Consider the following 25,912-nt stretch of genomic DNA (forward strand, 5'->3'; position numbering starts at 1 on the left):
TCTGGTGGTTTGTAAGCTTAGAGCTTGAAACAGAACATACCTTGAAGGCCAATTTCATCGTTTCCAGAGTTTTGGCAGGTCTGCATACGACAGATAAGGCTATCACGTATTCTCTGATATCCATGCAGTTATCTTCATGCTGGAAGAACAATAGAAAACTATGCGTTACAAAAGATCAAGACCGAGGATGTGAGCAAGGCTACTTATCTATTTATTTCACAGAAGTAGCTGCGGGTGATTGTTGTTTAGGTCATGAACAAATTGCTGCAGTAAAACCTCTATTATTTGTTTGGGTACTATACTGCAAATGTATTCCTGAGTGAAAAGCAAGGTGCTGCGATTAGTTTAAAAAAGTATGTGGAATTGAACCTCAGCCTCCATTCTGAACAGTATTTTTATAGATGCACTTTGTCAACTGACTGCTTGAAGTTCATTCTGCCCTAAATTGAAGTATGTATTGTTTGCTACATACATATATAAACACATCTCTAGCTAACTATTTTAACTAAATGAATGCATTTCAGTTCTATATTTGCAGTGAAAGCAAGTACGACATAATGTGAGAGTCATAATGGTGAAAGTGACAAAATGCAAGTTATTTGCTGGTGGCCTCTTAGGAAGACAGTAGAGCTATTGTGGTCGTGATTGAAAAGTCTCCACAGTCATTACCTCATCAAACAGAGTGAACATGTCTCGCAGCATCTCTGAAACTAGCACATCGAGGAACTGAGCAAAGTTGTCCAAGTCCAGTTTCTGACCTTCCAGCTTCCTGGCTCTGTTCCCATAATCCTGCAGAACCTTCTCAGTGTTTCGGGGTTTAAGCCTGGGGTGGCAAGGGGAATAAACCATATTTAAATGAATAACTTAACCATGGTGCAAACAAGGAAATGTAGAAAAGCCACAATCAAAAAGAAGAAAAAAAACATCAAAACAATACGTCTTTCTGTGTCCTTTTTTAAGACTGTACCATATATTTTTTTAAACTGTTGTTTGTTGGGCTGCAGTCTATTCAATTGTTTGCCGTATTTTGTCCAAACCATTTACATGTCCTCTCGGGCTTTCTATCCTTACGCTCCTTTTCTCTCCCCTGCACTGTCAGTGGTCCTTGTCACTGCCAAGTGTTGGACTGGGGAGGGAGTAGACAGTCATGTGCCTCCACTAATACACATAGTGCTGCCAGATGCTTCTTTTCACTTGCCAGAGAGGAGTTTCACCAAGAACCCAAACCATGTGTGGCCACTATCCCCCTACAGATCTTATACTGTGCAGGCACCTGACCAACAAATGGAAGCTAATAGCGTAGCAACAAGAACACAATCCCAAACTACCTTCACCACCTGTGCATACGACCAGTTGCGTTTGCTGGAATCCAAACCATGCCCGCACAAATTTAATCTGGGTCCCTGTGGCGTTTGATGAGTATTTTGCCACGGTCTCACCTTTTTACCCCTTACTTGGTTCTCTTTGATGGGAGCATTGCATTGGAAGGTTTGAGTGACTCACCCCAGTCTCCTGACGAGCTTGGCAAACTCCAGCAGACAGGTGTCGACTGGCAGTCTCAGCTGGCCATCTGCCATGGCCAGCTGGCAATCTTCAAATGAGTAATCTGTGATGGGTACCCCCAGGGCTCTGAGCATGGCACAGAGGAGACAATGACAGGACATCAGTATGTGCAAATCAATACAAACTTTGCTGAAGGCTCATGAAGGCCAATGCTGGAGCCAATATGGTTCCTTAGATGTTGAGAGTAATGTTTATAGTTTATTTTTTGTCCATCTGTAGAACTTACATTTCCCGTCCCTAGCCTCAAGTAGTGAAGCACAGAGCGTGGGAGAGAATGATAACACAGGTAGGAAGCCTGTGCACCCGTAGCACTGTATAAGACAGGTTATGAGGATGGCAATGTTGGTTGGTGCAGAATTAAAAATAAATAAATAAATAAATAAAGCGCTCCGATCAGGATATGGGGCCGATCATCGACGGCTTGAAGCAGCATCTGATCACAGGTTCGATTTGAAGCTACTTTTACGTGATGGTCAACAATTGATTCTGCTCCTCTGCACTTTGTGTCTGTGTGTTCTTGTCTCTCTTGCTCTCTGTTTAGACATCTGACAAATATGTGTAATTAAGTATCTGATTTAAGAAAAACGCCATCACAAACAGCAGTGATAGAGTTATGACTGGACACTTCTTTTATTTTGGTTCAACTTTGCTTTTTGTACATGAAGCTAGTGAACTGCCAAATATATGAGCAATTAACTCACTTAGCCATGACACGTCTCACGTTGATAGCAAAGAGAGCAGGGTTCTTTTTCTCCTCCTCTGAGGGTGTGTAGATGGGAAGGAACTGCAGAGAGAAATGGGAATGATTAATTGACATTTTATTATATGTATACAATCATTAAAACAAATATTCCGTTTATTGTGGACAAATGAAAAAACATTAAATTCAATATTCATGAAAGAAGGCATATGCTATATCTTTAAAAAAAGAAAGAACAGGATGGAATCAACGGGAGCATCCTTTCACATAGCACACATTCAAATATTTGGAATACTACAATTACATCATGACCAAACATGTCATCATCTACAGCGACAATAATAAGTTATGTATGGAGAGAGAATTTCACACTCACCTCGACAACAAACTCATTGTGCAACTGGCAGAGAGTCAGCCACAAGATTTCAAACCTGGATAATAACAAGACATCATCATCAACAATAAACATCGACAGAAACAAAGAGCCTTGATTGGGGCCCATGTCCATGAGGCAAATGATGTAACATTGAGAATATACAGTGCGTTTAAAATGGACCTCTTCACTTTTTCCATTAATGTTTTTGCCATCATACAATAAATCATAGGAAGAAGGAAATATTTTTGTTCTGCAAATTTAGACAGTTAAACAGTTTTATAATTATTCATATCTTTACTTAATTACTTTTAAAACCAAAACTGCCATGTTTATATGCACCAATCATTTAGAGTATGCTTGTCACTGCTTTTCAAATATAGATCTGGACAGAGATCTTCGAGTATTGTTATGTTTTTAATCATTTAGGTCCTAAATGATTAAAAATTTAAAAATGTCCTAAATTTTAGGAACATCGAAGTTCAATTTAGGTATCAATACATATGTAAATGTGGTGTTCCTCCTAAACTGTTTAGACATTAATGTCATTTTTGGATAAGAAAATCTGTCAAGTGCGACTAAACATTTTAATTGGTTGCACCAGTGCGCCAGACATTTAGCAGATTTTCTTTTCTTCCCCCACCTGCATTCTGCAAATCACCGCCCCTATTCTGCCTCTTATTCGTGCTGACAGGCATAATAATAATACATTATATTTGTATAACCCTAACCAGCTTTAAAAAGATACTCAAAAGGCACCTGACATGGTAAAGACAGAAACAATAAAAGCAAAAAAATATATAAACAAGGCAGAGAGATGACAATAGTACAGTAATAAACAAAACAAAAACATACATAACTAGCATGACAGGCATCAAGCAGATTTAAATAGGTGAGTTTTAAGTGCAGTTTTGAAAGTGGCGAGTGACGGAGAATGTCTGAGGTGCTGGGGGAGAGAGTTCTAGAGGGAGGGGGCTGCAATGAAGAAGGCCCCCGTCCCCCCAAGTTTGGTGCTTGGAGAAGGTGGTTGTCGTCGGTGGATCTGAGGTTGCGGGTGGAAGTGTGTTGGTGCAGGAGGTCCGAAAGGCATGTGTGAATGTCAGTGTGTGTGTATATACACAGTGCACCTATATGAAAAAGTTAGGCACACCATTGCAACCAATGTAAAAAAAAAGTTAGTGTGGAGCTGGCATTTAAAAAAGTGTGCACGCGTCTTTTAAAGATTTAGTTAAACAACATAGAGTTCTGCTCATGTGACCTGGGAAGACAGCCGACTGCATTCAAAGAGCCACCATAATTATGGAAGTGAAACCAGAACAGGACATAGTATTCTGAGGATGCTACAGAGACTGATAATGAGGGCAGTCTTTTTCCTCCAGCCATAACTAGTTCATAGAAACTGAAGCACACCATATATGAAATGAAGAAATTGTGTACTTACGCTCCAGGCCCTTGCCAAGTCCATGTGATTGAGTCCTGTAATAAGTAAATGAAGCAAGGACATCATTAGTATAAAGAAAAACAAATTAAAATATTTCCCAGGTGCATTTTTTTAATCAATTGTTAATTTCTTTCCTATAGCTTTTCTTGCACTAAATAGGAGGGCTTGCATTCTTATTTGCACATCAAAAACCAAAGAACAGTGTAAGACAGGAAATACATGCACTTGCTCAAATACAGTGGTTTCAATTCCTCAGCCACCTCCTATAGAACATGTACACCAGTTTTAGCATATTTGTAAGGGTATGAAATGTAGACATTATTTTAAATACAAATTTGGACATTTAAAATCACAGCTCTGGGTTGCTAAGTGTTCAGGTTTCCTTTACAGAAATGTACTTGTGTTAACTGAGTTAAAAGACCTACTTCCAAATTTCCATTGATGTTTCTGAAACCAGGTTAAAGCAAACAGTGGGGAACACTGCATTTATTGTAGTGCATGCTAACACTGACTTAGCACTTTTTATCTCCACAAAATATTTTTTTATACTTAAATATATATGGTAACTATGTAACTATTGATTTCAATAGCCTAACTACAGTTTCAGGACAGGCACCACTGAAGGTTTGCAAGCACATTTGTGATTTCTGCAACTGACCTCAAAGCAGAACAACAAAGCACTTCCACTTTCAGCAAACTAGAAGATCCCCAAACAATATCCTTCTCACAATGTCCTCAGTTGGGTTTCCACAGCCTCACTAACAAGTCATATCATGATTAACCAGATTCCCAGTGAGGCTATCAGAAAGTGGCTCTGTACACTTCACTGAATTCTTCTCATAACATGACTTAAATGACTGCAACTGAATCAGCCTCTTTGGTCTGCCAGAAATGTTGTAATCAAGAGTCCATCATTCGACACGGAATGTCAGGACAAACTCAGCCTCAAGTGAGCATCCAGAATATTAACAAGGCAAATTCAGCATATTTACCAATAGCCATCGTCTGTGTCAGGCGATCTCCAAAACAGACATTAATAACCAAATCCCGCTGTGTGAAGCTGAGAAAGGAGCCAGGGTTTGAACTTCTTTCACTAGCTGTTTTTATTTGTCACATAACTATTTCTGTCACTTTTCACATGAACCAAGTGCAACACTATGAATGCTTTCCAGGAGAGACAAAGTCTGAAAATGTGCACCGCTATCCCCATATATGAACAATATCGCTCTCTAACCGGAACCTAAGAGTTACAAAAAGATGACATAGTATGACCACAACACCAAGTGTTGACTGAAGGACGATCTCAAAGTACCCTGTATGACTCTGCTGACTTCGCTGATCTTTCTCCATTACGCAGAACATTTTCTCCTTTGTGGATACTATATATAACTGAAATATCCTTTCTTCCCACCATGTGACCGGCAAGAGTTTTACCTACCCACTGAGTGAGACTCTGATAGGGTGCCAAGCGGGCTACGGGGCATGCATAGTATACATACAGACACACACAATATGGCTCGTGCAAATTCCTCTCAGAACTAACAAAGAGCGCTAACGTTTTAGTATTGCAGGTCCTTCATGTAATCCAATCTCCCAGCACTACCACAATTAGGATTTAACGTGATATTTTGCATAACATGCACTTCTCGTATGTTGATTCAATTGGGACACCTGATACATACAGTTGTGGTCAAAAGTTTACATACACTTGTAAAGAACATAATGTCATGGCTCTCTTGAGTTTCCCCGTTATTTCTACAACTCTGATTTTTCTCTGATAGAGTGATTGGAACAGATACTTCTTTGTCACAAAAAACATTCATGAAGTTTGGTTCTTTCATGACTTTATTATGGGTTAACAGAAAAAGTGATCAAATCTGCTGGGTCAAAAATATACATACAGCAGTGCTAATATTTGGTTACATGTCCCTTGGCCATTTTCACTTCAATTAGGCGCTTTTGGTAGCCATCCACAAGCTTCTGGCAAGCTTCTCGTTGAATCTTTGACCACTCCTCTTGACAGAATTGGTGCAGTTCATTTAAATTTGATGGCTTTCTGACATGGACTTGTTTCTTCAGCATTGTCCACATGTTCTCAATGGGATTTTAAGTCAGGACTTTGGGAAGGCCATTCTAAAACCCTAATTCTAGCCTGATTTAGCCATTCCATTACCACTTTTGATGTGTGTTTGGGGTCATTGTCCTGTTGGAACACCCAACTGCGCCCAAGACCCAACCTTCGGGCTGATGATTTTAGGTTATCTTGAAGAATTTGAAGGTAATCCTCCTTCTTCATTATCCCATTTACTCTCTGTAAAGCACCAGTTCCATTGGCAGCAAAACAGCCCCACAGCATAATACTACCACCACCGTGCTTGATGGTAGGCATGGTGTTCTTGGGGTTAAAGGCCTCACCTTTTCTCCTCCAAACATATTGCTGGGCATTGTGGCCAAACAGCTCGATTTTTGTTTCGTCTGACCACAGAACTTTCCTCCAGAAGGTCTTATCTTTGTCCATGTGATCAGCAGCAAACTTCAGTCGAGCCTTAAGGTGCCGCTTTTGGAGCAAGGGCTTCCTTCTTGCACGGCAGCCTCTCAGTCCATGGAGATGCAAAACACGCTTGACTGTGGACACTGACACCTGTGTTCCAGCAGCTTCTAATTCTTGGCAGATCTGCTTTTTGGTGGTTCTCGGTTGACTCTTCACCCTCCTGACCAATTTTCTCTCAGCAGCAGGTGATAGCTTGCGTTTTCTTCCTGATCGTGGCAGTGACAAAACAGTGCCATGCACTTTATACTTACAAACAATTGTTTGCACTGTTGCTCTTGGGACCTGCAGCTGCTTTGAAATGGCTCCAAGTGACTTTCCTGACTTGTTCAAGTCAATGATTCGCTTTTTCAGATGCATGCTGAGCTCCTTTGACTTTCCCATTGTAGCGTTTGTGGGCGTTTGTATCCAATGAGCCCTATTTAAATGGCCTCAGAGAAGTCACCAGTTGTAGTCACTCATAATCACTCACAAGAAGTTAAGAGGCCATGCTATGAAGCTCATTTCATCGACACAACTTTCTAAGTCACCAAAATTGCTAATTCATGTTGCTGTATGTATATTTTTGACCCAGCAGATTTTGTCACTTTTTCTGTTAACCCATAATAAAGTCATGAAAGAACCAAACTTCATGAATGTTTTTTGTGACAAAGAAGTATCTGTTCCAATCACTCTATCAGAGAAAAATCAGAGTTGTAGAAATAACTGGAAACTCAAGAGAGCCATGACATTATGTTCTTTACAAGTGTATGTAAACTTTTGACCACAACTGTACCCTTAGTACTCTTAAGTGTATAGTTTGTATTATAGGCAACTGTCTGCCAAATAAATCCAAGAACAGACAATAGAAGGTGGTTGATGGGAATCAGCGAGTAGGTGTTGGGCTACCGATTAATCTTTAGGGAAACCAACAAATAAAGTTTGCATTTTATCACACAGTTAAGCTGTGAATAAGGAGATAGGTCGGGAGTCACTCAAAATCCATCCCCTATATTTTTTTATATTAACTTGCATTAGCAAACATACGATTTAATTGACTATGTAAAGCAAAAAGTTGATTGAGATTTTTTTTTTACAAATAAATGCATTATTAAGCTGTGTTACAAACACATCCATTAACAATCTCACCAGTTTATTAGGGTAACGAATCACCACAGGCTGCACTGGTACAGCTGGGATGAAGGCCCCTGCAAGAGTAAAGGATTTATTTCAATGTGACATACCAGCATAAACAACAAATTCCGAACAAGAGCACACAAATTACAATTTGCACATTTGAAAAGGTGGACTCAATGAAATTTGACTGTGAGAAACACCAGTGTAACCAATGCACATATTTGGTTATTCAAACATCTACCAAATAAAGTCCATCAGCTTTAGCTACAGCCAATCACCCAACCCTATTTCTTTCCTATTTGAAATTTGTATTTCTTATGCGAGTTCTTCTTTACAGAAAATCCATCAAAAGGTAAATGATGTTAACTTAAATCATAATTCAAACTTTGGGAACGGAGACTAGGATTTTAGTTCTTATTGCTCGATTATACGATCACACATCGCACTTAAAGCTAAATTTGACGTTAAGTTAATGTGTAATACAATTCAAATAATAAATCAATAATCCCACTAAGTTGAGTATGACATGTCAGTGCATGCTAGCAAGCTGGAAGCATGACTTCAAAGAAAGAAAAAGACAAGAAAGCTGAATAAGAGGAAAAATTATGAGGGGAAGCTTTACCTGGCTTAAAGGTGATTAGGCAGGATCTATTAGTGCACGTTCCCTCTGGAAAAATCATTATCTGTAGGAAAGAAGGAATGGTTTGCAAATTACAAAAATCACTAGCCATATTAATAGAATGGTACAAAGCATAAATATGTGCATTAGCTTGCAATATAAGTTGCAATAAGTCAGATGTGCAGGTAGTTCCAACAATGTTTGCTGCATTGCTGGATTTTACTGGAACAATGTCCATTTGTCTGTAGCTTTGTCCTTTTCAGGGATGTCTAGGTCTTTTTAAGCACTATGTGGACTATGCCCCCCCCCATACCTTACACATGCTATCAGAAAACCGGGGCTAGAATTGTAACCGTAAGGGGTTTTTGTACAGACACAATGTTTTTTACAACAAACCCAATGTATCAGTGAATCATAATGGATATTTTTTTTTTATTATTATCCACTGTTTGTAAAGATGTTGTAAAAAATTTAAATTTAAATAAAGTCTATTAATGTTAAAATACGTTCCTGTTCTGTGTACGTGTGCCCACAACCACATTCACATGTGTGCACAAGAATGTCTATCTCTTTACCTGAGGCCATTCCCCTCCTGAGTGGGCTCTGCGTTTGAGCTCCTCCACAGTCTTCTTTCTGGAGTCCTGGTCTGACCGTGAAACAAACACTGGCCTGATGTACTTAATCAAAGCTAGAAGCAAGAAAGCAGACACAGAGTAGAGAAAATGCAAATGAATACAGAAACCTTCATTCTTTTTTTTCTTTCTGTTGACAGCTAAGCAACTAAAGCTTCTCTGCATTATATGCATCCACTGCATTTAGTGTTTTAGTTGAGGGAGATGGGGGAGCTCTTAAATCTGGTTTTAACTGGAATTTGCAAAATTTGCAAAACCTCAGCCAGACCTTTTGATGGAACCTGGTAATACAGGCTATATCTATATTGCCTAAAACGGTAAATATTTTTTAAATCCACATATATCAGTCTGGTTCAGTAGCACAAACACTTCACTGAACGGGCTAAGTAAAGCTAGACAGGAATACGAGCATTGCTCCCGTTTACATCAACTACCACTATGATGATGTTCATTTTTTGTGAGAAGTTCAGATTCTGCAAGTACAACCTGTATGCAGATGACAATCATGTACTCATGTGCCTCCAGTGCAGAGGGGGCCTTTTAGAACTTGCAGAACAATTTTAACAACCTGCAGCATGCCCTATCGGATCTGAAATTGCTTTAAAACTCAACCAAAACTAAAACTACTATTTTCTCTCTTGAACCCTTTTCATTATTACTCTTGATTATGTCTTGACTCAGTCTTTAGACAATTACAAATACTTGGGAATTTGGATGGACGAGAGTCTAAATTTTAAACACTTTATTTGCCACACTCCTAACTTGACCCCCCTGTATCACTCAGTACTAAGGTATATCGCTAATTCAAGCAGTCAGTCAAAATAATATTATTTAGTTGCTGCAAATAATTTGCCATTGTTGAGCGTCTCAGCCTGGCTGGCTAAGTAATAAATACTCTTCATGGCAGTGGGTGTCAGTAGGTAGCGCAATAATGACCGTGTTCATTTAAGACAGTAGAATTAAATGACGCGTGGGAGAGGTTGCGGTGACAAGACGAACAGCGATGGGCCCTGGACAACATTGTAACCCAGATGAAAAGCCTAGTAAGGATCAATAAATTGAGAGACTTGTCATTGAATTGTCAGCATATATCAGACATGTCAAACTCAAATATTCCGACCCTCGGTACAATTATATCCGGCCCGCGAGAATCATATGTCTATCATAACTGGCCCGCAACACCACAGAGCTCCGGGACGAAACGTGGCAATGTTAACTGTCCTTTTTGTGCGACATAACGAAGCATCTCACTGCGCTAAACCTCCAGCTTCAGGGACGGGGACGTGTGATCACAGTCATGTATGATGCACTGAGAGCTTTCCAAGCCAAGCTGCGCCTGTGGGAGACTCTGGTCACTCGGGCAGCAAGGAAACTTGGGTCACTTTCCGTGTTGCCAAACCGTGTCTCCACCGCTCCCGACTGCGCATTTTGCTGATAAACTGGGCGCACTTGGCACAGAGTTCAGTCTGCGATTTGCCGACTTTGCAGCTCAGAAATTTAAATTTGAACTGCTCAGCAATCTGTTTGCAGTTGGCGTGGAAAGAGCACCTGTGCACATCCAAATGGAGCTGATAGACCTCCAGCGTAATGACACTCTCAAGGCAAATATGACTCTGTGGGCGCTGCACAGTCTCCAAGCTTCATCCCCGAAACGATGCCTCAATGCTGCTAGAATGCTCTGCATGTTTGGAAGCACATACCTGTGTGAGCAGCTTTTCTCTTTGATGAAGACATAGGCGTTATCTCACTGATGCACACCTTCACTCCATCTTGAGGGTTTCCACAGCACAGAACTTAACCCCAGATATTAATGAACTGGCAGCCAAAAGCAGATGCCAGACATCTGGCTCTGGTAGTATGCATAGTAGAATGTAGCCTACCTAAACATGTGTTCTTCTTGCACTTTGTCCAATATCCCTTCTATCCTGTTTATTAAATGTTGACCCTATTTGGCCCTCAACGTAGTCCCAATTTTGAATTTTGGCCCTCTCTGTGATTGAGTTTGACACGCTTGGCATACTCCTGCTGTATTATGCTTAAAGGTGTCATTTTACAACTTTTTTGGTTGTTGGTGTGCCGCGGGGTCTTTTTAATGTAAAAAATGTGCCGCGGCTCAGAAAAGGTTGAAAAACACTGCCTTAAAGGACATGGCAGGATGGTCATCCCTCACTTTGCATAGGCCAAATCGCTGTTACATTCTATATCTATAAGAGCATCGCAGACACATTTCCCACTTTCTTAAGCTGGAAGTTATTACTTTTGTAAAGCAGTAATACCCTTAGGTTGCACAAATAGCTTCAGATTAAACTGCCTTCTATGAGTACAGAAGTTGGTAAAACTGTGTGCGACTGTGGATAAGTGGAGAGCAGGGCCGTCCTTCAATCAGAGGATCGGCGGTAGAAATGTGATAGAATATGAATTGTAATTCTCTTTGGATAAAAGCATCTGCTAAATGACTGTAATGTAATGTAAAACAAGCCTGTTCCACCTTCCATCCTTGGTCCTGAACAATCTGCAAGTTAAGACTCTGATTTACAAACACATGAAAAGAAATCTGCCTTGTTAATGTGCTGTATGATGTGATGTATTTTGTTGCATCTATTGTTACCACCCAGCCAAACTGTATTTGCCTCAGAAGGTCGGATCAGACTACTTTACAACAAAGACACCATTGCAACAACTTGATTTCTAACTACGACTGTTCTGAGTGAAATAACCAAACACGCATTAGCACACATACCACTATACCACTTCCATGCAATGCGTCAGCCTGACACATTTTGTCATTGGCGTGACACCACTACTGTTAATTTCACTTCCCATAGCACAGCCACATGACTGCATTGGAGCAAGAAAACCTTCTTAATAAAAAGGTCAGACATAGTAATGCAATGAACACAAAATCCATGCACTATAAGAGGAAAACTCCTGGTGTAATATATTTGCATAGTGTACAATTTGCAGGGCAAAGATCGAGGGCGTCTCTAGCATTTGAGAACTGTAAAGCATAGATAAAGTACTAAGGCATAATTTACAAGGAAATAAAAGAGGAACTAATCTGACAAAGACTGGGTTTGAATATTCTAAGTAGATTTGCAAAAGTTTTATTTTGATTCAAGAAGCATTTTCTCATACATTCCATCTTTAACAATACATACAATAATTAGAAAAGCAAAGTTTCTGGTAGCCCTGAGGCAGAGCGTCAAATAGAAAGGAAGCTCCACAACAAGTTATTGAGAGTAATATAAAATGAAGAAAGAAAGAGAGTTAGGCCATGGAAAGAAGAAATCGATTCCAACTGTGAGCTGTCTGCCGAAAGGAAGGGATTAGGGCTCTAGCTGGTACCCTGAGAGACACTGCACACGTCACTGTGGCTGATCAGGTCTTAATGCTTATTCTGGATTCCACTTGCTTGACCAATGATTGGTGCCTGGTTCCTACTGCAAGGCCAGCATGACTAGTCAAACTACACTTTTCAACCAAAAAAATGAATATTGACTCCTGAAGATGTAAGATGTATCTATTGTTTATGCAACTTTGGTTTCTTCAAAACATCATGTTGACAAAATAGAAAACAAGCCTATAAGCAAATATGGTTTTAATCCTGTAATGCAAGCAAGGAAGGCTCCAGTAACTTGGCAAGGTTCACTCAGCCTGGAGATAAATAGGTGGCCAATTACTGACTTAGTAGGCAGAGCAGGAGGAGAAAGGAAGGCTCAAATAACACACACCTAGGCCTTTCACTGCATGTCCATCTGTCAGGGGTATAAGAACAAATGCCTCACCTGGCAACTACAAAAGGTAACTGAACTTGCAATCTAGTTAATCGGATCTGGAACTGAACAAGGCCATTTCTGGTTCAGGTTTAAAAGTGAGGCTGGTGGGCCAGCTAACAATTATGTCATATGACAATAATGTCAAATAAAAGAATTAATTGACAATTACGTCTCATTATGTCTATGATTATGAGATCCATAGCATTTTAACAATGTTATGAGTTATTTTCTTTTTCTCATCCGAGTGCGATAACACGGAGAAGAATGTTTGATTTCTGCTTCCTCATGCTATGGATGGCTTTAACAATATCATTAGGACTATGTAACAACACTGTAGAAGGTTGAAAAGTCATAATGATTTCCGGAATTAACAGGGCGCATTCTGTATATACTTAACCTTCCCTGGAACCCATATGTGGCTGAACAAGTTTTGGTTATACCTGTGTATATGCATAGAATAGATAGAAATGTTGTGATGCTGTCATGAAAGTCAGATCTTTTTTCCAGATTGGAAGCACCTATTCCCTCACATTCGCTCACAACATAGGTCATATTCATAGAGGTAACAATGACAGTAATATTATACTGGTATGCGTTTGTTACTTACTGCCCCAGAGAGGTATATCCTTGCTCTCTGCCTTCATGACGATGGAAGCCATTGTCATCGTGACTGGGATGGCATCAAAGTAAGACGAGTGGGGTGCCAGGGTGAGGATGGGGGCTTCTGCAGGCATTGCCCTTCGCCCTTTCACAGTCATCCAATGGAAACCACCCGCAAACCACATGACCCGCATGATGATCTTCAGAATTATGTCCACCAGTCTGGAACAAGATAAAGCATGTGTGAGGGGCACTTTTCATCAGCAGATGGGGATAACATATCCAACACCTATAGTATTCTAGATGCATATGTCCAATGTCATGATATCTTTGAAATAGAAGATTCGGTCTGGGGTTAATATGTGGTATCAAATAAATGAGTGAAATCAGTGAGTCATGGCACGAGTGAAAATGACACCATTTAACAGTAAGAAATAACACTTTTAACATGTTTTTTGTACAATTAGCGTAGTTACCCCATTGACTCTGTTCTGCCTCTACCCCACTGGATGCCCCTCCTTTTTTGAGGCTAACTTAAGTCATAAGCTAAACTGTCATCACACTAGACCAATTGACATCCTCGCCAAGATCGAGGATTTGCTAAGAATCTGGCATCAGCACTAAAATAGGCCAGATAATAGCCATTGTCATATGAAAGTTTTAAAAGAACCAGATGGGTAAGTTAAAAATGTGCAAAACTGCAAAAGAAAAAAAACAACTTAGGACTGGTTTGCATGCTCAAGCCCAACTAGACATATTGTAAATGTGTATCCTAAACTAGTCCTACTCAAGTTGCTAATTAAAAAATCAATCAATTTATTGTCCTTAAACTTCTCTCACCAACCCACACACTCTTAAATTATAAGCATCATCTATACCCAAGTATCCTATGAAAATATGACATCATGACATCTTTCAACTGCATGTTCACTAAATTTGTAGGTGTATTTAATCTTTTGTTTAAAACAAGTGCAATCTGGAGCACAAGACAGACAGTGGGGTCAAACAATGGAAATATAAAAGCTCAATAATTATTCAGAATAAACTGAGATGGTAACATTACATTGTAATTTAAACTCAAATTTCTGCCCCCTTGTCACAGTTACATTCCTACAATCAAAGTGTGAAGGACACCTAGAGACCGGTTGTTACAGTGCAATCAATATGTGGGCCAATGCACAACAAAAAATCAAATTCACCAAACAAACAAACACACAAATCCATAACAAAGCACCCACCTCCTCCAGAGGCACTGGGGTTCCACGATGGTCTCTGAGCGCCCTACTGAGGCCAGGAAGGCAAAAGGCCAAGCCAGCAGCATCATGAATGCAGCTATGAGTAGACGGATGGGGAACAGTGTGACTGTCATAAATGCAATCTGTAAGAGATTGAGAAAATGAGAACAGGGTTAAAGAAACAAATTCAACAATACACATGTGTTATCAGTCATCTTGGCGCTGGTACAGTCACACTTTGACATTAGTCTTTGCAGTATTAAGTTGTCGTTGGCTCCAACTCCATGACTTTTTCATTTGCCTCACAATAAATGCTTTTTAATGTTTAGTTTTAACTGTGCACCCAAAAAGCATCAATCGATCTCTAAAAATACACTGGCGTGTTTACACTTTTTCTAGGAAGGAAAGATGAGAGAGCAGAGCTGATTTTATTACATATCTAACAAAGCACAAGAACAGAAAGCCCATCAGACAACAATGATGACTTTGAGAAGCAATTAATTATAAGCATCTGGTGTAAAGAAAAAAACAGAACAATGTAAGTAGTTTAACTACCATCATGTAATGAAGCCGTCTGTCCTACCCATTACAGAGGGCAGCAGGCCTGCAGCATGGCCTGTACTAGACAATTTAAATCAGATGGTGCATCTTAGGTCACAATATGGCCCGAACACCACCTAAGCATGCAAATGTTACATATACATTTGTTCTTCATTCTTAAAGGCTCTAACAAAACCTTGTTTGGTCTACTGGTGACCGTTTACAGCTTTTTATGACTCCCTGATTGCAGCGCTTATCTTCTGTCAATATTTGTCTTAGTAGCAACCACTACTGGGCAGCATGAAGCCGATCTGCACTATCTTATCCGGGGAGAGTTCTTGTCTGACAGTATTGTCAATTTAAATCAATACATTTAAAGCCTGCTTGTTTAACTACTGACAGTAAGTAGCACATTTTGGAGATCAGTTGGAGATTAGGCCGGAGTTTTAGAGCACCCAAAAACGGATTAGTTAAAAATACTCCTGAGGACAGATACGTTTGAAAAGTCCTGGGTTACCTCCTAGTGTGGACGGCGTAACCGGAGAAGTTTGAAAACGATGACAGACACACGTGTTGGCTACTTGATCAGGTCTTAGCAGTCACGGCGTGTCCTTCCCTGATTTGTCACGTCCCTATCACATGACCCTTTTCCAGAAGAAAACAAACGGCCTTGATTATTGATCGACTACCACGTTAATTCAACATGGATAACTAATTACAGTCGTTGCTGGCCTTGTCTATACTAGCAGCTGTTGTGCAGTTAAATTCAGCATTTTTTTTAAATTCTACTACTGCAGACATGCAAAGGAAGTAAGCCGTTATTGGAGCAATTAGCGAGCAGTGTGTCCAGCAACGTTATCAGCCTTACATGACATGTGAAGCCACGGTTTGCGGCTTTGAGGAGGGTGATGGAGACAAAGTGAAGGGACCTCGCTTTTCTAATTAATGCTTATTTTGTTCGCCACAACTATTGTGAAGTCCACATAGAAACTATAAAGGAACAAAAGCATAAATGTTCTCTCGTGCGACAGGGACATCAGCCACCAGCAGAACTACGAGTGTAAGAGCAGACAACAACGAAATTACTTGAGAGACGCGTTGACCACATTTATTGACCCATAATCTAGTAAACCTTAATTTGTAAGAGTAAGTATTTTTGATGTATGTGTGTGTGTGTGTGCGTGTGTGTGAGTGTGAGAGAGAGAGCGAAAGAGCAAGACCTACAACGCTGTACCTATGTTTGAAAACTAAAACTTTCCACGAAATTTGTCTGTTTGAGTATATAGAGGAAGATTTTAGAGGAAGATCTTGAGTATCAAGCACAACCTTTATTAACAAAGACTACTATAATACTACAACCAAACCACTTCCTGCTTACACCCGCATGCCCAGTGTACGGGAATAGTCATGGGATATCCGTTTTCAGGCTTGCTAGTATGGACAGAAATCATTTTGCACAATGCTGAAACGCAAGTGTGGACGGAGATCGTTTTTGTTTTAAAACAAAAACATAGTGTGGATGTAGCCTTACAAGAACACTTTTTACACATATTTTCCTTCCCCAAAACATAACTCTGGCCTATGAAATAACCCTGTTTACATCATGATGGTTTTATCTACATTATAGATTTGTTTTGTTGGGTTGTGTGAGGGAGTCGCAAAATTATATTAAACACTAATCTTACCGGTTATTGCAGTGACACATCACCCTAGATTTTCTTTCTTTTCATAGTACTCCAAACTGTTTACTTTCCCCAAGATCCTCTTAAGATATATGAATTAATTATATATGTATACCACACATAGGCTAGCTCTCTTTCTATACAAATGTGAAGTATACAGTTTTGCACAAGAAAAAACCCAAAAACAACTGGCACTTTCTTTCGATGATAAAATGGGCCTTGCCAGGAAAGCTTGAGAGCCACTGTATAATGCATTTGTTAAAAGATTTATTCAGACCCAAAAGCATGAGAATGCATGAATGTCACTTAGATTTAAAATAAAGGCGATGCTACAAAAGCAGAGAGGCTTTTTAGGAGCTGGAGTGAATTCAGCCATTGTTCTACAGGGCATATTTCAATTCATGTAATAAGGCTCGTCACAGTCTTAAGAGTGAGAGTGAAAACAAATTAAACATTCATCTTGAATTATGCATCTTGGGAATTGTATAGTAGCTGCCAAGTAGAGCCTATATCGTAACAATACTGTAAATCTAAAAAAGAAAAAAAAAGAATCAAGGGGCTAATCTAAAACAGCAGAGGTCTACTCTTTGTTGACAGTGTAGCTTTATGTCGGTATTACTAACGAAATGCAAAGCAGCAATTGCAGTCAACTGTAAACCAGATGTTATCGGTCTGCTGATATTATCTGCACTGATGTAGAAGACCAGTCTACATTTTAACTATTAATAGGCAACCAAAGTTTAGAGACTGTGTAAACTATAAGTGTATCCTGCTTTTTCTAAGCATATTGCCGTTCATGTAGCTGATAGCCATTTATCCTACTTTTCTTTTACCTTTGACTTAATTGATACTGGAACAGTGAATAAAAAAAGAACAACAATCAAACTGTAACCTTTTTATTGGTAGTAGAGTCATGTGTATGATCTTCCCATTTTCAAAATGCAAACCAAACAATTTTGACCGAACGATGCCATCAGTTATATAGTTAAAAGAATAAGAAGAAAGAAAAAAAAAACTGGGGACAGTTGCCTGTTTTGTGTAATGTAATATATGTAATATATGTAATAAGGCTCGTCACAGTCTTAAGAGTGAGAGTGAAAACAAATTAAACATTCATCTTGAATTATGCATCTTGGGAATTGTATAATAGCTGCCAAGTAGAGCCTATATCGTAACAATACTGTAAATCTAAAAAAGAAAAAAAAAGAATCAAGGGGCTAATCTAAAACAGCAGAGGTCTACTCTTTGTTGACAGTGTAGCTTTATGTCGGTATTACTAACGAAATGCAAAGCAGCAATTGCAGTCAATTGTAAACCAGATGTTATCGGTCTGCTGATATTATCTGCACTGATGTAGAAGACCAGTCTACATTTTAACTATTAATATGCAACCAAAGTTTAGAGACTGTGTAAACTATAAGTGTATCCTGCTTTTTCTAAGCATATTGGCGTTCATGTAGCCGATAGCCATTTATCCTACTTTTCTTTTACCTTTGACTTAATTGATACTGGAACAGTGAATAAAAAAAGAACAACAATCAAACTGTAACCTTTTTATTGGTAGTAGAGTCATGTGTATGATCTTCCCATTTTCAAAATGCAAACCAAACAATTTTGACCGAACAATGCCATCAGTTATATAGTTAAAAGAATAAGAAGAAAGAAAAAAAAAACTGGGGACAGTTGCCTGTTTTGTGGTTATGGCTAGTAAGGATCAGTCTTGTGTAAAACGTTTGCGAGAGTTTGTGTTTCTGGGTTTATGTTTCGCTGGCAGCTTTGTAGTCGAGTTGTTGTTGAGTTTGTTAATTGTACTTGTAGGAAGGTTGCAATTGCTACTCTGTGTGAAATGTCAAATTTGAATGCAGTGTGTAATTTGCTCTAAAATTAAGATTTTCGTAATGTATTGAAGTCATGAGTCAATTTCAAAAGGTATAATCTTTTAAAAACTTTAATTTTGTGTTCATTTTGGCGCTACCTGTGGACAAAAGCTGCAGTGTTTCCAAGCACCATATTCCCTTTAGAAAAGCTTGTATTTCACTGCAGCTCGGTCTGACATTCTGCCCTGAGAAGTAGGGTTGGGTACCAAAAACCGGTGCCAATATGATACTATCGGTGTTTCATTTCGGTGTCTGAGCCCCACAGGTCTGTGACCAAATGTGTGGTCAAGGGACTGCGTTCTTTTTCCACTGTGAATCTCCACGGTTCAGGTAAAAAAAAAAAAAGATGTGAAAACAATATTTGTATCAAATCTGTTCCATTAAGACAATTCGTCAAAAAGACTAATAAATATCCTCAAATGTATTTTATACAGAGAGATGACCACTGCCCTCAATCCTCGCTACCGACCCCCATCCAGGGATGATCTGTCCAGTACACTAGTTCATCCCTGTGTGTACAGGCCTCATCACACCATCTGAGAGGGGTTCTCCTGTGCAGGACATGCAATTAGTCAGGAGAGGTGTTGTATTTTGCCAGAGAAGGCAAATGTGCTCATATTTCTGCAAAAGAATTGCTGAAGTTTATTTATATTTATTTAAGTATACTGTAAACTGTTGTTAACAGTTAATATATTGTTCATAGTTTGAAGTTAAAAAGTTTGAAACCAAGTGTTTTGTATTCATTTCAATTTATAGTATACTTTAAACAGTTCATATATTGTTCAATTTGAAGAGAACAAATTGCCTTGGCAATAAAAAAAGCCTTTCTTTAATGTCGTCAATCATCGTTTTGTGTGTTGTTTTTTTTAAGTATCAGTTCAGGCACTGTTTAGGCACCGGTATCGTTTTAAAAGTATCGTTTTAGCACCGGTATCGGAAAAAACCCAAACGATACCCATCCCTACTGAGAAGTCCTGGTTCTGGCTTTCCTGTGCCTCCCTTTCCTCCAAGGGACCCAGCAATACAACCTGGGCCTCCAGCAGCATGGAGTCAGTGCACCCAGCTGGCTGGAGGAGGAGGAGCGGCTGCTGCCGGGCGCTGAGCGGCTGCTGCCGGGCGCTGAGCGGCTGCTGCCGGGCGCTGAGCGGCTGCTGCCGGGCGCTGAGCTCTCCACCTCCCACCGGAGATTTGACTGCAGGGAAGCCAGATCTTTCGAGGCATCAGTTTTACACCGAGACTGTTTCATAATCAGATAAATCAACATACAACATTACTACAACGGTAACAGTCTTCTCTCCCCCACGAAGGGCATCCTCCACCTCAGAATCCCGAAATCTTTTTTTGTTTGTTAATGTTACAGTTAAACATCTTTACAGTGTGGGAATAAGCTATTGACTCATTGCTGCTTTGGCAGGATCTAAACAGATTTAGGTATTTTTGGGGTTCCCCAATAAATCACAAATATTGTAAATTAGGCTCGTCTAACCTAAGATGGGAATTAAATCAACTTTAACATTACCAGCTTGCACTCTGACACATTACCAACCTTTTGGCTTTAATGCTTGATTATGACAGGAATATTTGCTGATGCACCTAAATCGGCAACTAAAACCCTGAAATATGTTCTCATATTAGGTCCATGCTAATCAACTCTGTGATCAACTAATTAGCTCATCAAGGTGCAAAACTGCAAGAGCATCTTTATATGGATTGAAAGGTCAGGCAGCTGAATTATAATATAGCCTACTAATGAGAATCTGCGAGTCTCCACAGTTGCTCCAAGATTTGGGTCAACTTCAAGTCAAAGATTAGCAAAAAAGTCTCCAGCAATTGTAGGCTCTACTGCACAGACTCTTGCACTGTGAGCAACAATGCCAATTTGGTTTAGTTAGTAATTTATACTAAGTCATTAGTTGGTAATTTATCTACAGCCTATAAGCTTTCGGGCCTTTAGCCTGTTCTTACAGGCAGTAATGTAGCTTTATGGACTAACTCCAAGCATACTGTCATTGACTGGGTTAACGGTTAACCCAACAAAACTCATCTGTTTCTATAAACCTTTCTTGAGGGCAATATCGAGGATATTGCAAACGTATTATAGCCAAAACTGATTTACTTATCAAAGGCAATTGGAGAAAATACAGTATTATCCATCTCTGGGCAATCATGCAAAACATACGAAACAAAATCTTGTATATGTTTTATTAGAGTAATTATATAGACATCCGCCATTGGGACAATCTACCCGCATTTGTATATGACACCTTGTTTCTGTCCTGTCATTGTGGAGGTTTTTATTTCACACCAAATAATGCCAAATCATTTTGCTTCAAATTTTGCTCTGGCCTCTTCTTTAAGATGTATTCAAGATAATACTATCACAATGAAAGGTACTTAAACACAACAATATCTAAAACGAAAAGGCAATTTATTATTTTGGCCGTTAAAAATATGCTTGCCCAGTGAACGTTTTTAATCTACCAGTCTGCTTGGATGGTAAATTCAAAAGATAATTTTGGACACTGCTGGTGAAATAATCCTCATCTCATGCCATTTAATGACTGTCACTTAGCACTGTAATTTTACAATAGACAAGGGGTACATGAAGCAATTTATCTTCTTTGTGAATCTATAAAAGCACTCTGTGGGTTTATCTGTCTGTTAGTGGGTCAACTGGTAGACAGAAAGTTCACTTCCTGCTCATGTCTTCAATGTTTCACTTCAGAGTTTGACTTTTTCCACGTTGCTGCGGATGCGAAAAAACCAGCGCTACATGCTGAAAACAATTGTTCTCAGTTACATAAGACGGAGCCTTCTTATTTCCATCATGTCATGACGCACTTTGGCTTAAGCACTTTGTGTTAACAAGAAAACTGTTTTAAATATCTAAGTTACAACAACATATGCATGCATACTGATAAAAAAAGCTTTGTTACCAAAAACATGACAATTAAATGCCACTTTAGGGGATTAGGGAGTTGTGTCTCATTTTTGGTCCTTTTTTTTTGGTACAGTTGTCAAAATAAAACATTCTGCAATTGTAACTAATTTCCATATTTAATCATGAAGCGCAATGAACACGCTTTTACATCTCTATAAGCGTGTAATTGGTGTAAATAAATAAACTAAGTGCAGTCCTCCGTTGATAACTTCCTTGATTTTATTATGTTAGCCTTATAGGACAAACCAGAAAACCTGTCCATTCCCTTGGCTTTGATCCACCTATCACGCTACCTTTTTTCCTTTCAGTCTCTGTCAAAAGAGCGAGAAAGAAAAAAACAATGTGTGTGAACCTCCCTAGGTCACTATTCTTACTTGTAACAAGATACTCGCTTATGCCTGCTATGCCAGCTTAAAGCCATTCATAAAACTGAGGCTCTAACCTTGGACTGAACTCTGTTACTGAAAATACCACACAGCTGTGTGCTCACAGGAAATAATACAAGATATGCACTACTGGACGTCAATCAAAAGCGAAAGTTTGAAAAGCTGCTGCCAATTTCAAATTTGGAGGTTTTACAAAGAGAAGGAAACTGGTTTGGCCAATATTTAATAAATGTATGCATTTCTTTCCTTTAGAGCTACGGGTGATAAGAGCACACTGACAATGCACTCGTGTCAAACACTTTTAGAATGCATGCTGGCATTGAAAATAAATACTTTTTTCTTTCACTTTTCTCTGATGTTAATGTACTACATACTCAAACACCATAAGTAGTATATCATGCTCAATAGGGAGACAGAGCTTCTTATGACAATGGACAACAACTAAACATGTCTCTTAAACCTCATCTGAATCACTATGTTGCCGCCATAACGGATCATATGAGGTGAACAAAAGGTCCCACATGTGCCTTTCGATTTCTAAACAGCCGCAGTTTGAAAGAGCAAGATAATGTAATGCTCACAAGAATACAAACATACATCAAACCTGTGTCTGGAAGCTTTAAGAAGCCTGTAAGTCAACACCTTTTTCCATGACAGCCTGAAAACTATCAGATTATCAACACGAATGACAGATAGCTGAACTGCCTGCATGTCTGGTCCATGTTGCAAAATTGTAACATTTTAATCAGGCGTCTAATTGCAAAAACGTTTTAACTTCAACAGCTGGGCAAAATATGTCGTATAAATAACCTCAAACTTTTAAATGGGGGGGAAATGTAACATGACTGTCAGTTTTTCATCCCATTCTCAAGCCTTCATATCCACACGTGTTGGTTGCTGGTTAATAAGTGGGACCCACCGTGATAACCACCAAAAGCATGAAGAGATGCAAGTGAACCGTGTTTACAACTGACGGCACGTTTAAAAAAAAATCATGAAATCATGGTAAAGGGTATCGCACAAAATGCTCGTTTCTGATAGCTATGATACCAGTGCAACAAGCTAGGCCCATCCTGGACAGGCGGCCATACTCAAATAGCTATATTTCATCCTAATGAATTGTTAGCCGATTCCTGGGTGAGAGGTGTTGTTTTTAATGTTGTATACTCATGTGTGCAATGCATGCCGTTGCGGTAGCTAAACGTCCATTTTTTTTAATAAAAACGCTCAGCCCTTCCCAGCAGTATTTAAGCAAGACAGCAACCAAACAAGACAGGAGCTAGAAAGCAACATGTATGTGGCTTCTGTTAGCAGGCTAGCTAAGACTAGCTCAGCTGACTACCTGCAATTTTGGAAAAACTGCAAGTTAAATGATGGTGACAGCCTCTCCACGGCGCTGCACCTAAGTGATAATGTTCTACACTACGACAGCAACATGTTAACATAGCTGTAGAAGAGAACGTCATTGGGCTGCAAACATAATGTTACGTTAACGTTACCTTTGCCTTTTCCAGGGGGGTGAATTTCAAGACGTGCACAAAAGGGTTTCTAAACGGAGGAGCTTGGTCCATCTTCTTTCCATCTCCTTCCATCGCACTATGTCTGTTACTCGGTAACCTCATTATTAGACGAGGTCAACGTTGGTCGAGGTTGCAGCTAAGTTGTCAATATTGCAAACAGAAACTGATTCTGCCTGAAAGGTAGTCTCCTCACGCAAAACACGCAGTTTCCCTTATCAGTCTTGCACGGTGGCTAATTGAGGTGGCAGTGAAGGGTTATCTTTCTCTCCCGGAGAGCATGGAGGGATAATGGTTAGCTCAAGGATTAGCTGGGGATATTTGAAGTCGCCGATATATTTCTGCCTACAGTGCGCAGAGCGCCTTCCTCCACACCGTGTTCCCCAACCAGTCAGCTAGCTCTGGATGCTAACGGAGCCACGATTCTGCTCTTTTGACAGTGCGCATGCGCAGCACATCCTCGTATCTACATCATTGTGCCTAGAAGATGCTGCCTTCATAACTGTCCAAAATATCGTAATTTCTAAAATGCAACATAGATTTGTAATATTTGCGATACATTTCTACTATTGGCCAGGGGCATGGACAAAATATGAAACGTATGTTCAAAATAGGCTCACAATGCAATACAATAGCCCTACAATAAACACATCTGGAATAAAACACCCTCTTTTTTCTTGATGTTTACCATAAGCATTGCTGCAACTAGCTCCAGCTGAATTATACGTTTGTAAATTTCTGAGATGTTAATCATAAAGGGAAACGCAGCATAAATCCTAAAGCTACAGTAAATGTGCATGCACAATTTGTTCATTTATTTTATTCTCTGTCAGCATGTTCCCACATTGTTGCACATTCTTATGAGGGAACTTTTATGACAAAATAATATCTATTATAATTGAAGATGTAACAGACTACTGGAAGAAAAAAATTATATGTTGCTGCAATACAGCATGTGTAGCTTACTGTATCTCTGTCATTCATTCCTATAATAAAACAACAAACAAACATACTGTCATTCCGAGCAAGAACTAACTAGAGCCCATCTTGCGATGGGATCACATCAGCTGTGGCACCAAATTAGGCCAATAACATAAAGTTAAGGGGCCAACTTTGGATACCCTTGCTTGGATCACACCCATCTTCAAGAAAAAAAAAACATGTGTGAACCTCCCTAGGTGACTATTCTTACTTGTAACAAGATACTCACATATTATGCCTGCTATGCCAGTTAGAGCCTCATTCATACAACTGAGGCTCTAACCTTGGACTGAACTGGACTGAAAATATCACACAGCTGTGTCCCAATGTCACACCATTTACTAATACTTTATAGTATACCCTATAAACTACTCTAAATGGTAACCATTGTGCTTAACTGTTTAGTGCTCACAGGAAATAATACAAGATATGCACAGCTGGACGTCAGTCAAAAGCGGAACTCGCAAGGTGAAAACAACATCAGCCACACGCTGTTGCAGCTGGTAACCATTGCTACAACTAAAGTGTTATGTGTTTGCGCACAAATGCATAGTAAATACAACTAGACATGACCAGCAGCTCACCTTGTCCTTGTGTATTTATCTATCTATCTATCTATCTATCTATCTATCTATCTATCTCTCTCTCTCTCTCTCTCTCTCTCTCTCTCTCTCTCTCTCTCTCTCTCTCTCTTTCTCTCTCTATCTATCTATCTATCTATCTATCTATCTATCTATCTATCTATCTATCTATCTATCTATCTATCTATCAATTAGCAGACTAGAATTGCTGTCAGAATCGAAGAGTTTTCAGAAGAGTAGTGTCATAAAAGTTTGTGGTGTTTATTATTGGACAGCTAGGTGACAAGAGCTATATCTGCCCTAGTGTGTGTGTATGTGTGTGTGTACTTGTGTGTGTACGTGCATCGATGGATGCTTGCATGCACATAAGTACCTAGGTGATGCTCTAAGTGCAGTCATTATTCTGTGAAATGACTCACAGCAGCCATATGTACGTATATAGTATATATAGCTGTTGTGAGTATATCTATATTAATAGATGGTTTATGTGTTATCATAGCATAATTGTTGAGAACTATGAATTGCATACTGATACTACAAGTCAAGAGCACATGATTTTAGTCACAAAAGGCAATATTTGTCCAAAGATGTCAGCAGCTCCTGAAGTTCAAATATTTAGCTTGTTCGTATCTCAATGAATACAAATATGTATCACTTTAATTCAATTAATACACACATTTTTACAGTATGGGCACTCTGAGTGGTGTTATGGCATTCACCTAATTCCAACCTCATTCTTTTTTATGATTGAATGAATGCCACAAACTTATAAAAGAGAAGTCCAAAAATATGCATTTTAGTTAT

General features: G+C 39.3%; 1 protein-coding gene across 1 annotated transcript in view; it reads right to left on the reverse strand.

Moving 5' to 3' along the window:
- LOC137891393 (lysophosphatidylcholine acyltransferase 1) overlaps positions 1-23,927 on the reverse strand; it is a 29,024-nt gene extending 5,097 nt beyond the window's left edge. Inside the window, exons 1-12 of the mRNA XM_068735972.1 lie at positions 23,529-23,927; positions 14,607-14,746; positions 13,376-13,590; positions 8,936-9,048; positions 8,364-8,424; positions 7,754-7,812; positions 4,078-4,112; positions 2,640-2,694; positions 2,265-2,347; positions 1,504-1,629; positions 670-823; positions 41-139 (exon numbers count right to left, since the gene is read on the reverse strand). Of these exons, the coding sequence (XP_068592073.1) occupies positions 41-139; positions 670-823; positions 1,504-1,629; positions 2,265-2,347; positions 2,640-2,694; positions 4,078-4,112; positions 7,754-7,812; positions 8,364-8,424; positions 8,936-9,048; positions 13,376-13,590; positions 14,607-14,746; positions 23,529-23,651 (1,263 nt within the window). The 5' untranslated portion in view covers positions 23,652-23,927. The remainder of the gene's footprint in view (positions 1-40; positions 140-669; positions 824-1,503; positions 1,630-2,264; positions 2,348-2,639; positions 2,695-4,077; positions 4,113-7,753; positions 7,813-8,363; positions 8,425-8,935; positions 9,049-13,375; positions 13,591-14,606; positions 14,747-23,528) is intronic.
- Positions 23,928-25,912: the final 1,985 nt, after the last annotated feature.

The sequence above is a fragment of the Cebidichthys violaceus genome, unplaced genomic scaffold (genome assembly GCF_023349555.1).
Source record: "Cebidichthys violaceus isolate CVI_PGR_0920_01 unplaced genomic scaffold, fCebVio1.0.p SCAF_7, whole genome shotgun sequence".
In the NCBI taxonomy this organism is placed as follows: Eukaryota; Metazoa; Chordata; class Actinopteri; order Perciformes; family Stichaeidae; genus Cebidichthys; species Cebidichthys violaceus.